The following is a 14,432-nucleotide window of genomic DNA, read 5'->3' as shown; positions in this document are numbered from 1 at the left end:
TTCCCTCTGCTGTTTCCTGAAGTCCACAATCATCTCCTTAGTTTTGTTGACGTGGAGTGTGAGGTTATTTTCCTGACACCACACTCCGAGGGCCCTCACCTCCTCCCTGTAGGCCGTCTCGTCGTTGTTGGTAATCAAGCCTACCACTTGTGTCGTCCGCAAACTTGATGATTGAGGCGTGCGTGGCCACCCAGTCGTGGGTGAACAGGGAGTACAGGAGAGGGCTCAGAACGCACCCTTGTGGGGCCCCAGTGTTGAGGATCAGCGGGGTGGAGAGGTTGTTGCCTACCCTCACCACCTGGGGGCGGCCCGTCTGAAAGTCCAGTACCCAGTTGCACAGGGCGGGGTTGAGACCCAGGGTCTCGAGCTTGATGACGAGCTTGGAGGGCACTATGATGTTAAATGCCGAGCTGTAGTCGATGAACAGCATTCTCACATAGGTATTCCTCTTGTCCAGATGGGTTAGGGCAGTGTGCAGTGTGGTTGAGATTGCATCATCTGTGGACCTATTTGGGCGGTAAGCAAATTGGAGTGGGTCTAGGGTGTCAGGTAGGGTGGAGGTGATATGGTCCTTGACTAGTCTCTCAAAGCACTTCATGATGACAGAAGTGAGTGCTACGGGGCGGTAGTCGTTTAGCTCAGTTACCTTAGCTTTCTTGGGAACAGGAACAATGGTGGCCCTCTTGAAGCATGTGGGAACAACAGACTGGGATAGGGATTGATTGAATATGTCCGTAAACACACCAGCCAGCTGGTCTGCGCATGCTCTGAGGGCGAGGCTGGGGATGCCGTCTGGGCCTGCAGCCTTGCGAGGGTTGACACATTTAAATGTTTTCCTCACGTCGGCTGCAGTGAAGGAGAGTCCGCATGTTTTAGTTGCAGGCCGTGTCAGTGGCACTGTATTGTCCTCAAAGCGGGCAAAAAAAGTTATTTAGTCTGCCTGGGAGCAAGACATCCTGGTCCGTGACGGGGCTGGTTTTCTTTTTGTAATCCGTGATTGACTGTAGACCCTGCCACATACCTCTTGTGTCTGATCCGTTGAATTGAGATTCTACTTTGTCTCTATACTGACGCTTAGCTTGTTTGATTGCCTTGCGGAGGGAATAGTTACACTGTTTGTATTCGGTCATGTTTCCGGTCACCTTGCCCTGATTAAAAGCAGTGGTTCTCGCTTTCAGTTTCACGCGAATGCTGCCATCAATCCACGGTTTCTGGTTTGGGAATGTTTTAATCGTTGCTATGGGAACGACATCTTCAACGCACGTTCTAATGAACTCGCTCACCGAATCAGCGTATTCGTCAATGTTGTTGTCTGACGCAATACGTAACATATCCCAGTCCACGTGATGGAAGCATTCTTGGAGTGTGGAATCAGATTGGTCGGACCAGCGTTGAACAGACCTCAGCGCGGGAGCTTCTTGTTTTAGTTTCTGTCTGTAGGCAGGAATCAACAAAATGGAGTCGTGGTCAGCTTTCCCGAAAGGAGAGCGGGGCAGGGCCTTATATGCGTCGCGGAAGTTGGAATAGCAATGATCCAAGGTTTTTCCAGCCCTGGTTGCGCAATCGATATGCTGATAAAATTTAGGGAGTCTTGTTTTCAGATTAGCCTTGTTAAAGTCCCCAGCTACAATGAATGCAGCCTCCGGATATATGGATTCCAGTTTGCAAAGAGTCAAATAAAGTTTGTTCAGAGCCATCGATGTGTCTGCTTGGGGGGGAATATATACGGCTGTGATTATAATCGAAGAGAATTCCCTTGGTAGATAATGCGGTCGACATTTGATTGTGAGGAATTCTAAATCAGGTGAACAGAAGGACTTGAGTACCTGTATGTTGTTGTGGCCACACCACGTCACGTTAACCATGAAGCATACGCCCCCCCGCCCCTCTTCTTACCAGAAAGATGTTTGTTTCACAATGTCGGCGCGATCCGTGGAGAAACCAGCTTGCTGCACCGACTCCGATAGCGTCTCTCCAGTGAGCCATGTTTCCGTGAAGCAAAGAACGTTACAGTCTCTGATGTCCCTCTGGAATGCTACCCTTGCTCGGATTTCATCAACCTTGTTGTCAAGAGACTGGACATTAGTTGTGAGCTCAGCTGTGAGTCATTCTGGGTAATTAGTTGTTTCCCTCATCAAATCTACACACAATGCCCCATAATGACAAAGCAAAAACTGTTTTTTAGACAACAAAAAAATTTAATATCACATTTACATAAGTATTCAGACCCTTTACTCAGTACTTTGTTGAAGCACCTTTGGCAGCGATTACATCCTCGAGTCTTCTTGGGTATGCCGCTACAAGCTTGGCACACCTGTATTTGGGGAGTTTCTCCCATTCTACTCTACAGATCCTCTCAAGCTCTGTCAGGTTGGATGGGGAGCGTTGCTGCAGAGCTATTTTCAGGTCTCTCTAGAATTATTAGATTGGGTTCAAGTCCGGGCTTTGGCTGGGCCACTCACGGACATTCAGAGACTTGCCCCAACCCACTCCTGCGTTGTCTTGGCTGTGTGCTTAGGTTCATTGTCCTGTTGGAAGGTGAACCTTCACCCCAGTCTGAGGTCCTGAGCGTTCTGGAGCAGTTTTTCAAGGATCTCTCTATACTTTGCTCCGTTCATCTTTCCCTTGATCCTGACTAGTCTCCCAGTCCCTGCCTCTGTCAAACATCCCCACAGCATGATGCTGCCACCACCATGTTTCACCGTAGGGATGGTGCCAGGTTGGTGGCAGGTTTCCTCCAGATGTGACACTTGGCATTCAGGCCAAAGACTTCAATCTTGCTTACATCAGAACAGAGAATTTTTTTGTCATGGTCTGACAGCCCTTAAGGTCCCTTTTGGTAACCTCCAAGCAGGCTGTCATGTGCCTTTTACTGAGGAGTGGCTTCCATCGGGCCACTCTACCATAAAGGCCTGATTGGTGGATTGCGGCAGAGATGGTTGTCCTTCTGGAAGGTTCTCTCATCTCCACAGAGAAACTCTAGTTCTTGGTCCTTCTCCCCCAATTTTGTATTTTATTTTTTTATTTAACCTTTATGTAACTAGGCAAGTCAGTTAAGAACAAATTCTTATTTACAATGAAGGCCGGCCCCTTCTTCAGGGGCAGAACAACAGATTTTTACCTTGTCAACTTGGGGATTCGATCTAGCAACCTTTTTTCGGTTACCTGCCCAATGCACTAACCACTAGACTACCTGCCACCTCGATTGCTCAGTTTGGCAGGGCTGCCAGCTCTAGCAAGGGTCTTGGTGGTTCCAAACGTCTTCCATTAAAGAATGGAGGCCACTGTGTTCTTGGGGACCTTCAATGCTGCAGGCATTTTTGTGGTACGCTTCCCCAGATCTGTGCCTCGACACAATCCTCTCTCGGAACTCTACGTACAAATACTTTGATCTCACGGCTTGGTTTTTGCTCTGACGTGCACTGTCAACTTTGGGACTTTATATAGACAGACAGGTGTGTGCCTTTCCAAATCATATCCAATCAATGGAATTTACCACAGTTTTACTCCAATCAAGTTGTAGAAACATCTCAAGGACGATCAAAACAGGATGTACCTGAGCTCAATTTACAGTCTCATAGCAAAGGGTCTGAATACTTATGTAAATAAGGTATTTCTGATCTGACACAATCACAACTTTCTACTGATAAAACTATCAAATAAAGAAATATTAGATACAGTGCCTTCAGAAAGTAGTCATACGCCTTGACTTACTCCAAAATGTGTTGGTTTACAGCCTGAATTCAAAATGGAATTGAAAAAAATTCTCGCCCATCTCCACACAATACTGCATCATGATATAGTGAAACCCTGTGTTTAGATAATCACAGCACAGTAAATACTTTGAAGAAGCACCTTTGGCAGTGATTACAGCTGCGAGTCATTCTGGGTAAGTCTCTAAGGAACTTTCCACACCTGGATTGTGCCCCATATTCTTGAAAAAAAAGTATTATAAGCTCTGTCAAATTGGTTGCTGATCCTAGACAACCATTTTCAGGTCTTGCCATAGATTTCCAAGTAGATTTAAGACAAAACTGTAACTCAGCCACTCAGGAACATTCACTGTGTTCTTGGTAAGCAACTCCAGTAGTAGATTTGGCCTTGTGTTTTAGGTTATTGTCCCGCTGAAAGGTGAATTCATCTCCCAGTGTCTGATAGACAGCAGACTGAACCAGGATTAAACTTTGTGCCTGTTTTTAAAGTCACCATTGTCCTCATGGTGAAAGCAGTAATCCGCTTTCCTCAGCGACAAATGGTTTAGGAAGGACACCTGTGTCTCTGCTGTGACTGGATCTATTGATACAAAAAAGTATAATTAATAACCTCAAATGGATATTTAATGTTTTTATTTTATTTTATATACATATCTACCAATCAGTGCCCTTCTTTACCCATCTACCAATCGGTGCCCTTCTTTGCATTGGAGAACCTCCCTGGTCATTGTGTTTGAATCTGTGTTTCACTGTTCGACTGAGGGACCTTACAGATAATTGTATGTGTGGGGTACAGAGATGAGGTAGCAATACAAACATCATGTTAAACACTATTATTGCACACCTAATCATCCCCAGCTTCCAATTGGCTCACCCCCCCCCCCCCTCTTTCCTCTCCCCTGTAACTATTTCCCAGGTCGTTGCTGTAAATGAGAATGTGTTCCCAGTCAACTTACCTGGTAAAATAATGTCAGCCTTTAAGTACCTCTCTATTCACGCCCCTGTCTCTATGTATCTTCATACCTCCTGATAAAGAACAGAATATCATATCTTAAGTGCATTCCAAAATGTGTTTGTTTTCAAAAGACCGCCCTGAACTGATCTTATCACTTATCTTGTATATCATTTTCTCTTCAGAAGCTTTTCCTGTAGTTCCTCCCTCCCTCCCTCCAATGTTAAGCTCATTTTTCTGGGTGTTGGGCGCGATAGGGCCCACGATAGGGGCACGACTCTACCTGCTGCCAGGGTGAGATAACGGTATCAGACCGGTCAGATGCCAAGCGTACCTCATCCACTCCTCTCTCCCTCACTGTCTGGGCTTTCTTCTCTTTCTCTTTTCATTCATTCATTCATTCCTTATCAGTTTGGTAATGAGCATGAGATGGGTATTAAGATGGGCAGATGGGGCTGTGAGGGTTTGTTAACTGTCTGAACGTTGAAGTTCAATAGTTTATATCTGTTTATATCAGCAGTGAGCCGGCTCCTGGATCAAGTCCGGTCTCTGGCTGGGCAACGCAAGGACATTCAGAGACTTGTCCCGAAGCCGATTTGTTTCTCAAAATGGCACCCTGTTCCCTTGATAGTGTCCCGGCTGTAGTCAAAGTAGTGCACTATGCAGGGGAACAGGGTGCCATTTGTGATGCATCCACTGATGTATCATATTTCAAACTAGCTTTGGCGCTGTGCAGTATCTCTCCTCAGTGAAATGTCAGACATCTGCGTTCTCCCCCGTCTGTCTGTTTATTTAACAAGGCAAGTCAGTTTTAAAGAACAAATTCTTATTTACAATGACGGCCTAGGAATAGTTGGTTAATTGCCTTGTTCAGCGGGCAGAACAACGGATTTTTTTAACCTCGTCAGCTCGGGGATTCTATGGGACTCCCAATCACGGGCCGGTTGTGATACAGCCTGGAATCAAACCAGGGTCTGTAGGGATGCCTCTAGCACTGAGATGCAGTGCCTTAGACCACTGCGCCACTCGGGAGCCCGTTCTGTTCTGGGCAAATTTCTGCTCTATCCTCTTTAACCTGACCACTAGACCCTCTAGAGGTCTATGGACTGAATATCTGTCTGTTTTAGATGGGGAGGGGAGGGCCCTAAACACATCACTGGCCTGGAAATGCCTTCGACAGATGACACAGACCATAGACTCCTCTTTTCTGGACACACGTGACCCTAATATCACCCCCCCCCCCCCCCCCTTTAACTTATTTCACATTTGATTCAAAATAAATACAAATCTCACCCATCTACACACAATACCACATGACGTCAAAGTAAAGTCATAATGAAGAAAGTAACAACAAAGTGAAGATATGTTTTTAGAACATTTCGTCAAATGTATTTAAAAATAAAATACAGCAATATCTAATTTACGTTAAACATTAAACACCCCCCATTCTGTTCCCCCTGACAATCTGAACAGAGCTCATCTTTGAGATGATCAAAGTCCCCATTCTGTTCCCCTGACAATCTGAACAGAGCTCATCTTTGAGATGATCAAAGTCCCCATTCTGTTCCCCCTGACAATCTGAACAGAGCTCATCTTTGAGATGATCAAAGTCCCCATTCTGTTCCCCCTGACAATCTGAACAGAGCTCATCTTTGAGATGATCAAAGTCCCCATTCTGTTCCCCTGACAATCTGAACAGAGCTCATCTTTGAGATGATCAAAGTCCCCATTCTGTTCCCCCTGACAATCTGAACAGAGCTCATCTTTGAGATGATCAAAGTCCCCATTCTGTTCCCCCTGACAATCTGAACAGAGCTCATCTTTGAGATGATCAAAGTCCCCATTCTGTTCCCCCTGACAATCTGAACAGAGCTCATCTTTGAGATGATCAAAGTCCCCATTCTGTTCCCCCTGACAATCTGAACAGAGCTCATCTTTGAGATGATCAAAGTCCCCATTCTGTTCCCCCTGACAATCTGAACAGAGCTCATCTTTGAGATGATCAAAGTCCCCATTCTGTTCCCCCTGACAATCTGAACAGAGCTCATCTTTGAGATGATCAAAGTCCCCATTCTGTTCCCCCTGACAATCTGAACAGAGCTCATCTTTGAGATGATCAAAGTCCCCATTCTGTTCCCCCTGACAATCTGAACAGAGCTCATCTTTGAGATGATCAAAGTCCCCATTCTGTTCCCCCTGACAATCTGAACAGAGCTCATCTTTGAGATGATCAAAGTCCCCATTCTGTTCCCCCTGACAATCTGAACAGAGCTCATCTTTGAGATGATCAAAGTCCCCATTCTGTTCCCCCTGACAATCTGAACAGAGCTCATCTTTGAGATGATCAAAGTCCCCATTCTGTTCCCCCTGACAATCTGAACAGAGCTCATCTTTGAGATGATCAAAGTCCACCCGTGGCCAATTCAATTGTTTGGACATAATTTAGAAAGAAACACACCTGTCTACAGTATATAAAAGGTCCCACAGTTGACAGAGCAGGAACTATACCATGAAGTCCAAAGAACTGTCTGTAGATCTCTGAGATTGTGATGAGGCATCTAGGGAAGGGTATAAAACCATTTCTAGAGTGATGAAAGTTTCCAAGAGCATGGCGGTCTACATAATTTGGAAATTGTTAAAATATGGAACTACCCCGACTCTGCCTAGAGGTGGCCGTCCGGCCAAACTGAGCAACCGGGCAGGAAGGACCTTGGTCAGGGAGGTGACCAAGAACCCAATGACCACTCTGGCAGACCTACAGAGTTCCTGGGCTGAGATGGGAGAACCTGCCAGAAGGACAACAGTCTCTATAACACTTCACCAATCTGGGATTTATGGGAGAGTGGCCAGACAGAAGACGCTCCTGAGAAAAAGGGACATGACAGCCCGCCTGTAGTTTGTAAGAGAAGACATGTAAAAGACTCTGAGAGCATCAGAGTCCTGAATTCAAAGTGATATGTCTGGAGAAAAACTGGGCACAGCGCAACACCTGTCTAACACCCTCCCTACCGTCAAACATGGTGGTTGTAGCAGCATGCTATGGGGATGCTTTTCAGCATCAGGGACTGGGAGACTGGTAAAGATAGAGGAAACAATGAATGGAGCCAAATACAGGCAAATCCTTGATGAGAACCTGCTTCAGAGAGCAGACGACCTTAGACTGGGGGGTGAAGATTTACATTCCTACAGGACAATCAGAATAAGAATGTGAAAGTCCTTGAGTGGCCCAGCCAAAGCCCAGACCTGAATCACATTGAAAATCTGTGGAAAGACTTGAAGATTTCTGTTCACCGCCGCTCCCCATCTAACTTAACAGAGTTTGAAAAAATCTACAAAGAAGAATGGAAGAAAATGCCCAAATCCAGATGTCCAAAGTTGATTCAGACAAAGTATTGACTATGTAAATGAGATATTCCTGTATTTCATGTTCAATGCACAATCAAGAGCATCGTCAACCCCTCAACCACAAGGCTCTCCAGAGGGTAGTGAGGTCTGCACCGGGGGGAAACTACCTGCCCTCCAGGACCACCCGATGTCACAGGAAGGCCAAAAAGATAATCAAGGACAACAACCACCCGAGCCACTGCCTGTTCACCCCACTATCATCCAGAAGGCGAGGTCAGTACAGGTGCATCAAAGCAGGGATCGAGAGACTAAAAAACAGCTTCTATCTCAAGGCCATCAGACTGTTAAACAGCCAACACTAACATAGAGAGGCTGCTGCCAACATACTGACTCAAATCTCAAGGCCATCAGACTGTTAAACAGCCAACACTAACATAGAGAGGCTGCTGCCAGCATACTGACTCAAATCTCAAGGCCATCAGACTGTTAAACAGCCAACACTAACATAGAGAGGCTGCTGCCAGCATACTGACTCAAATCTCAAGGCCATCAGACTGTTAAACAGCCAACACTAACATAGAGAGGCTGCTGCCAGCATACTGACTCAAATCTCAAGGCCATCAGACTGTTAAACAGCCAACACTAACATAGAGAGGCTGCTGCCAGCATACTGACTCAAATCTCAAGGCCATCAGACTGTTAAACAGCCAACACTAACATAGAGAGGCTGCTGCCAGCATACTGACTCAAATCTCAAGGCCATCAGACTGTTAAACAGCCAACACTAACATAGAGAGGCTGCTGCCAGCATACTGACTCAAATCTCAAGGCCATCAGACTGTTAAACAGCCAACACTAACATAGAGAGGCTGCTGCCAGCATACTGACTCAAATCTCAAGGCCATCAGACTGTTAAACAGCCAACACTAACATAGAGAGGCTGCTGCCAGCATACTGACTCAAATCTCAAGGCCATCAGACTGTTAAACAGCCAACACTAACATAGAGAGGCTGCTGCCAGCATACTGACTCAAATCTCAAGGCCATCAGACTGTTAAACAGCCAACACTAACATAGAGAGGCTGCTGCCAACATACTGACTCAAATCTCAAGGCCATCAGACTGTTAAACAGCCAACACTAACATAGAGAGGCTGCTGCCAACATACTGACTCAAATCCAGCCATGGACATAATAAAGGTATCACTAGTCACTTTAAATAACGCCACTTTTATAATGTTTACATATCCTACATTACTCATCTCATATGTCTATACTGTATTTTATACCATCCTACTGCATCTTGCCTATGCCGCACGGCCATCGCTCATCCATATATCTTTATGTACATATTCTCATTCACCCCTTTACATTTGTGTGTATTAGGTAGTTGTTGTGAATGTGTTAGATTACTTGTTTGATATTACTGCACTGTCAGAACGAGAAGCACAAGCATTTCTCTACGCTCACACAAGCATTTCGCTACGCTGTGTGGGTGGACCAATTCAGTATGAGACCAATAACATCTACTAACCATGTGTATGTGACCATTAACATCTGGGTTGGCGCCCCCCCCCCCTTGGGTTGTGCCGTGGCGGAGATCTTTGTGGGCTATACTCAGCCTTGTCTCAGGATGGTAAGTTGGTGGTTGAAGATATCCCTCTAGTGGTGTGGGGGCTGTGCTTTGGCAAAGTGGGTGGGGTTATATCCTTCCTGTTTGGCCCTGTCCGGGGGTGTCCTCGGATGGGGCCACAGTGTCTCCTGACCCCTCCTGTCTCAGCCTCCAGTATTTATGCTGCAGTAGTTTATGTGTCGGGGGGCTAGGGTCAGTTTGTTATATCTGGAGTACTTCTCCTGTCCTATTCGGTGTCCTGTGTGAATTTAAGTGTGCTCTCTCTAATTCTCTCTTTCTCTCTTTCTTTCTCTCTCTCGGAGAACCTGAGCCCTAGGACCATGCCTCAGGACTACCTGACATGACGACTCCTTGCTGTCCCCAGTCCACCTGACCGTGCTGCTGTTCCAGTTTCAACTGTTCTGCCTTATTATTATTGGACCATGCTGGTCATTTATGAACATTTGAACATCTTGGCCATGTTCTGTTATAATCTCCACCCGGCACAGCCAGAAGAGGACTGGCCACCCCACATAGCCTGGTTTCTTCCTAGGTTTTGGCCTTTCTAGCGAGTTTTTCCTAGCCACCGTGCTTCTACACCTGTATTGCTTGCTGTTTGGGGTTTTAGGCTGGGTTTCTGTACAGCACTTTGAGATATCAGCTGATGTAAGAAGGGCTATATAAATACATTTGATTTGATGATTTGATCTGCTAACCATGTGTATGTGACCAATAACATCTGCTAACCATGTGTATGTGACCAATAACATCTACTAACCATGTGTATGTGACCAATAACATCTGCTAACCATGTGACCAATAACATCTACTAACCATGTGTATGTGACCAATAACATCTGCTAACCATGTGACCAATAACATCTGCTAATCATGTGACCAATAACATCTGCTAACCATGTGACCAATAACATCTGCTAACCATGTGACCAATAACATCTGCTAACCATGTGCATGTGACCAATAACATCTGCTAACCATGTGACCAATAACATCTGCTAACCATGTGTATGTGACCAATAACATCTGCTGACCATGTGACCAATAACATCTGCTAACCATGTGACCAATAATATCTGCTAACCATGTGACCAATAACATCTGCTAACCATGTGACCAATAACATCTGCTAACCATGTGTATGTGACCAATAACATCTGCTGACCATGTGACCAATAACATCTGCTAACCATGTGACCAATAACATCTGCTAACCATGTGACCAATAACATCTGCTAACCATGTGACCAATAACATGGGATTTGATTAGAATACTTTTGCAAAAAAAATTCTAAAAACACATTTTCACTTTGTCATTGTGGGGTATTGTGTGTAGATGGCTAAGACTTAAAGAACAAACATTTTAAGCCATTTTGAATTCAGGCTGTAACACAACAAAATGTGGGGGTCAAGAGGAATGAATACGTTGTGAGTGAACTGTAAATAAACAGGGGAGAGAGAAAGAGAGACTGGTATGAGGAGAGTGTTCAGCAGACATGCCTGTGAACAGAAGGCTATAAAGCCAGGGGTCACAGGTCAAAAGGAAGCAGATGGAGTGACATGGAGAGAAGGAGGAGAGTGGTTGGCTCTCACTTCCAAACAAAAAGGTTTACAGTGTGTGTTTTTTTTTACTGCTTGTGAAATCTATCTGTACCTCTTAATAAAAACCTCTCCATCCTACTAATAAACCTGCTTCCCTGAAGTCTAGTGTATGTGGGGAGGTTTGACTTGAAGAGACATAGAGTATGTCTACTGGTCTAATATAGAGACAGGGAATTAGAATGTGGCCAAACACTGACTAACATAGAAGTTGATGATATCATTCAGAGGTGAACTAGTGTCTCTCTCTCACACATGTCCCAGGAACATCCGTGCAGAGGAAGCCTATGGACACTGCAGTAAGTCAGACAAGCATTCATCATATACCTCTCCTCCAAGATAAATACTGAGACCATACCCCTCTCAGATAAATACTGAGACCATACCCCTCTCCTCTCAGATAAATACTGGGACCATACCCCTCTACTCTCAGATAAATACTGAGGGACCATACCCCTCTCATCTCAGATAAATACTGAGACCATACCCCTCTCCTCTCAGATAAATACTGAGGGACCATACCCCTCTCCTCTCAGATAAATACTGAGACCATACCCCTCTCCTCTCAGATACATACTGAGACCATACCCCTCTCCTCTCAGATAAATACTGAGACCATACCCCTCTCAGATACATACTGAGGGACCATACCCCTCTCAGATAAATACTGAGACCATACCCCTCTCAGATAAATACTGAGACCATACCCCTCTCCTCTCAGATAAATACTGAGGGACCATACCCCTCTCCTCTCAGATAAATACTGAGACCATACCCCTCTCCTCTCAGATAAATACTGAGGGACCATACCCCTCTCCTCTCAGATAAATACATGCTGAATAGACAGTAGAGCAGTGTTTGACCTGTCCCACTCTGTGTAAATGGAGCTACCAAGTTATAGAGCAGACAGACAGACAAACGGAAAAACAGACAACGAGCCAGCCATCAAAACAGACAGTCAGTCAAACAGTCAGTCAGACAGACAAACAGACAGATGGTCAGACAGACGGACAGGTAAGGGCCAGGTTGTCAGGGTAAAGGACAGGTCAGGGCCAGGTTGTCAGGGTAAAGGACAGGTAAGGGACAGGTTATCAGGGTAAAGGAAAGGTAATGGCCAGGTTATCAGGGTAAAGGACAGGTAAGGGTCAGGGTAAAGGACAGGTACGGGCCAGGTTGTCAGGGTAAAGGATAGGTAAGGGCCAGGTTGTCAGGGTAAAGGACAGGTCAGGGCCAGGTTGTCAGGGTAAAGGAAAGGTAAGGGCCAGGTTGTCAGGGTAAAGGAAAGGTAAGGGCCAGGTTGTCAGGGTGAAGAACAGGTAGGGGCCAGGTTGTCAGGGTAAAGGACAGGTAAGGGCGAGGTGGTCAGGGTAAAGGACAGGTAAGGGCGAGGTGGTCAGGGTAAAGGACAGGTAAAGGTGAGTTGGTCAGGGTAAAGGACAGGTAAGAGCCAGGTAATCCCAGTAAAGTACAGGTAAGGACTAGGTAATCAGAGAATAGGACAGGTAAAGGCCAGGTAGTCAGGGTAAAGAGTAAAGGACAGGTTAGGGCATGGTATTCAGGGTAAAGAGTAAAGGACAGGTAAAGGCCAGGTATTCAGGGTAAAGAGTAAAGGACAGGTTAGGGCCAGGTATTCAGGGTAATGGACAGGTTAGGGCATGGTATGCAGAGTAAAGAGTAAAGGACAGGTTAGGGCCAGTTATTCAGAGTAAAGAGTAATGGACAGGTTAGGGCCAGGTATTCAGAGTAAAGAGTAATAGACAGGTTAGGGCCAGGTATTCAGAGTAAAGAGTAAAGGACAGGTTAGGCCAGGTATTCAGAGTAAAGGACAGGTTAGGGACAGGTATTCAGAGTAAAGAGTAATGGACAGGTTAGGGACAGGTATTCAGAGTAAAGAGTAAAGAACAGGTTAGGGCCAGGTATTCAGGGTAATGGACAGGTTAGGGCCAGGTATTCAGGGTAATGGACAGGTTAGGGACAGGTATTCAGAGTAAAGAGTAAAGGACAGGTTAAGGCCAGGTATTCAGAGTAAAGGACAGGTTAGGGCCAGGTATTCAGAGTAAAGAGTAATGGACAGGTTAGGGCCAGGTATGCAGGGTAATGGACAGGTTAGTGCCAGGTATTCAGAGTAAAGAGTAAAGGACAGGTTAGGGCCAGGTATTCAGAGTAAAGAGTAAAGAACATGTAAATATTTACCTTGCACACCTAGAGCAGATGTTGAGTGTGACCTTGGCCTGGGGTTCTGGGCAGTAGGAGCTACGACCCTGGCTGAACTTACTGCCTGACGGAGCCATCCCTGTTACCCCCTCCATACGCAGGTCATCTAGGTCCTCTGGAAAGGGAGAAGGAGAGGGAGTAAGTGGAGGAGAGAGAGGAGGAGAGAGGAAGTGACAGAGGAGGAGAAAGAGGAGGAAAGTGAAGGAGGAGAGAGGAGGAGACAGAGGAGGAGAGTGGAGGAGGAGAGAGGAAGTGACAGAGGAGGAGACAGAGGAGGAGAGTGAAGGAGGAGAGAGGAAGTGACAGAGGAGGAGACAGAGGAGGAGAGTGAAGGAGGAGAGAGGAAGTGACAGAGGAGGAGGCTGGAGGACACAGAGGAGGAGACAGAGGGGGAGACAGAGAAGGAAGAGGAAGAGAGGGAGAGAGAGAGATTGGGCACAGAGGCATATGGTTTCAAGGGGCCTCCAGGGGCTAAGACAGAGAAACTCAATGAACCCGGAAAGTTAGATTGGCAAACAGTATGTGTTTCTGTACCCTACAGTGTGTCTGTGTGCCCACAGGGCCAGGCCGTATGTGTCTGTGTATGCCCACAGTGCCAGGGCGTATGTGTCTGTGTGCCCACAGTGCCAGGGCATATGTGTCTGTGTGCCCACAGTGCCAGGGTGTATGTGTCTGTATGCCCACAGTGCCAGGGTGTATGTGTCTGTGTGCCCACAGTGCCAGGGCGTATGTGTCTGTGTGCCCACAGTGCCAGGGCGTATGTGTCTGTGTGCCCACAGTGCCAGGGCGTATGTGTCTGTGTGCCCACAGTGCCAGGGCGTATGTGTCTGTGTGCCCACAGTGCCAGGGCGTATATGTGTCTGTGTGCCCACAGTGCCAGGGCGTATGTGTCTGTGTGCCCACAGTGCCAGGGCGTATGTGTCTGTGTGCTCACAGTGCCAGGGCGTATGTGTCTGTGTGCTCACAGTGCCAGGGCGTAT

General features: G+C 46.3%; 1 protein-coding gene across 1 annotated transcript in view; it reads right to left on the bottom strand.

Annotated features, from left to right (window-relative positions):
* The window catches only part of LOC109881669 (uncharacterized protein C8orf34 homolog), a 175,576-nt gene that overhangs the window by 75,137 nt on the left and 86,007 nt on the right, over window positions 1-14,432 (bottom strand). Inside the window, exon 8 of the mRNA XM_031795317.1 lies at window positions 13,432-13,567. Within this exon, the coding sequence (XP_031651177.1) occupies window positions 13,432-13,567 (136 nt within the window). The remainder of the gene's footprint in view (window positions 1-13,431; window positions 13,568-14,432) is intronic.

This window comes from Oncorhynchus kisutch, linkage group LG18 (assembly GCF_002021735.2).
Source record: "Oncorhynchus kisutch isolate 150728-3 linkage group LG18, Okis_V2, whole genome shotgun sequence".
Lineage (NCBI taxonomy): Eukaryota > Metazoa > Chordata > Actinopteri > Salmoniformes > Salmonidae > Oncorhynchus > Oncorhynchus kisutch.
The sequence above is the reverse complement of the archived record's forward strand: the minus strand, read 5'-3'. Positions and strand labels throughout refer to the sequence as shown.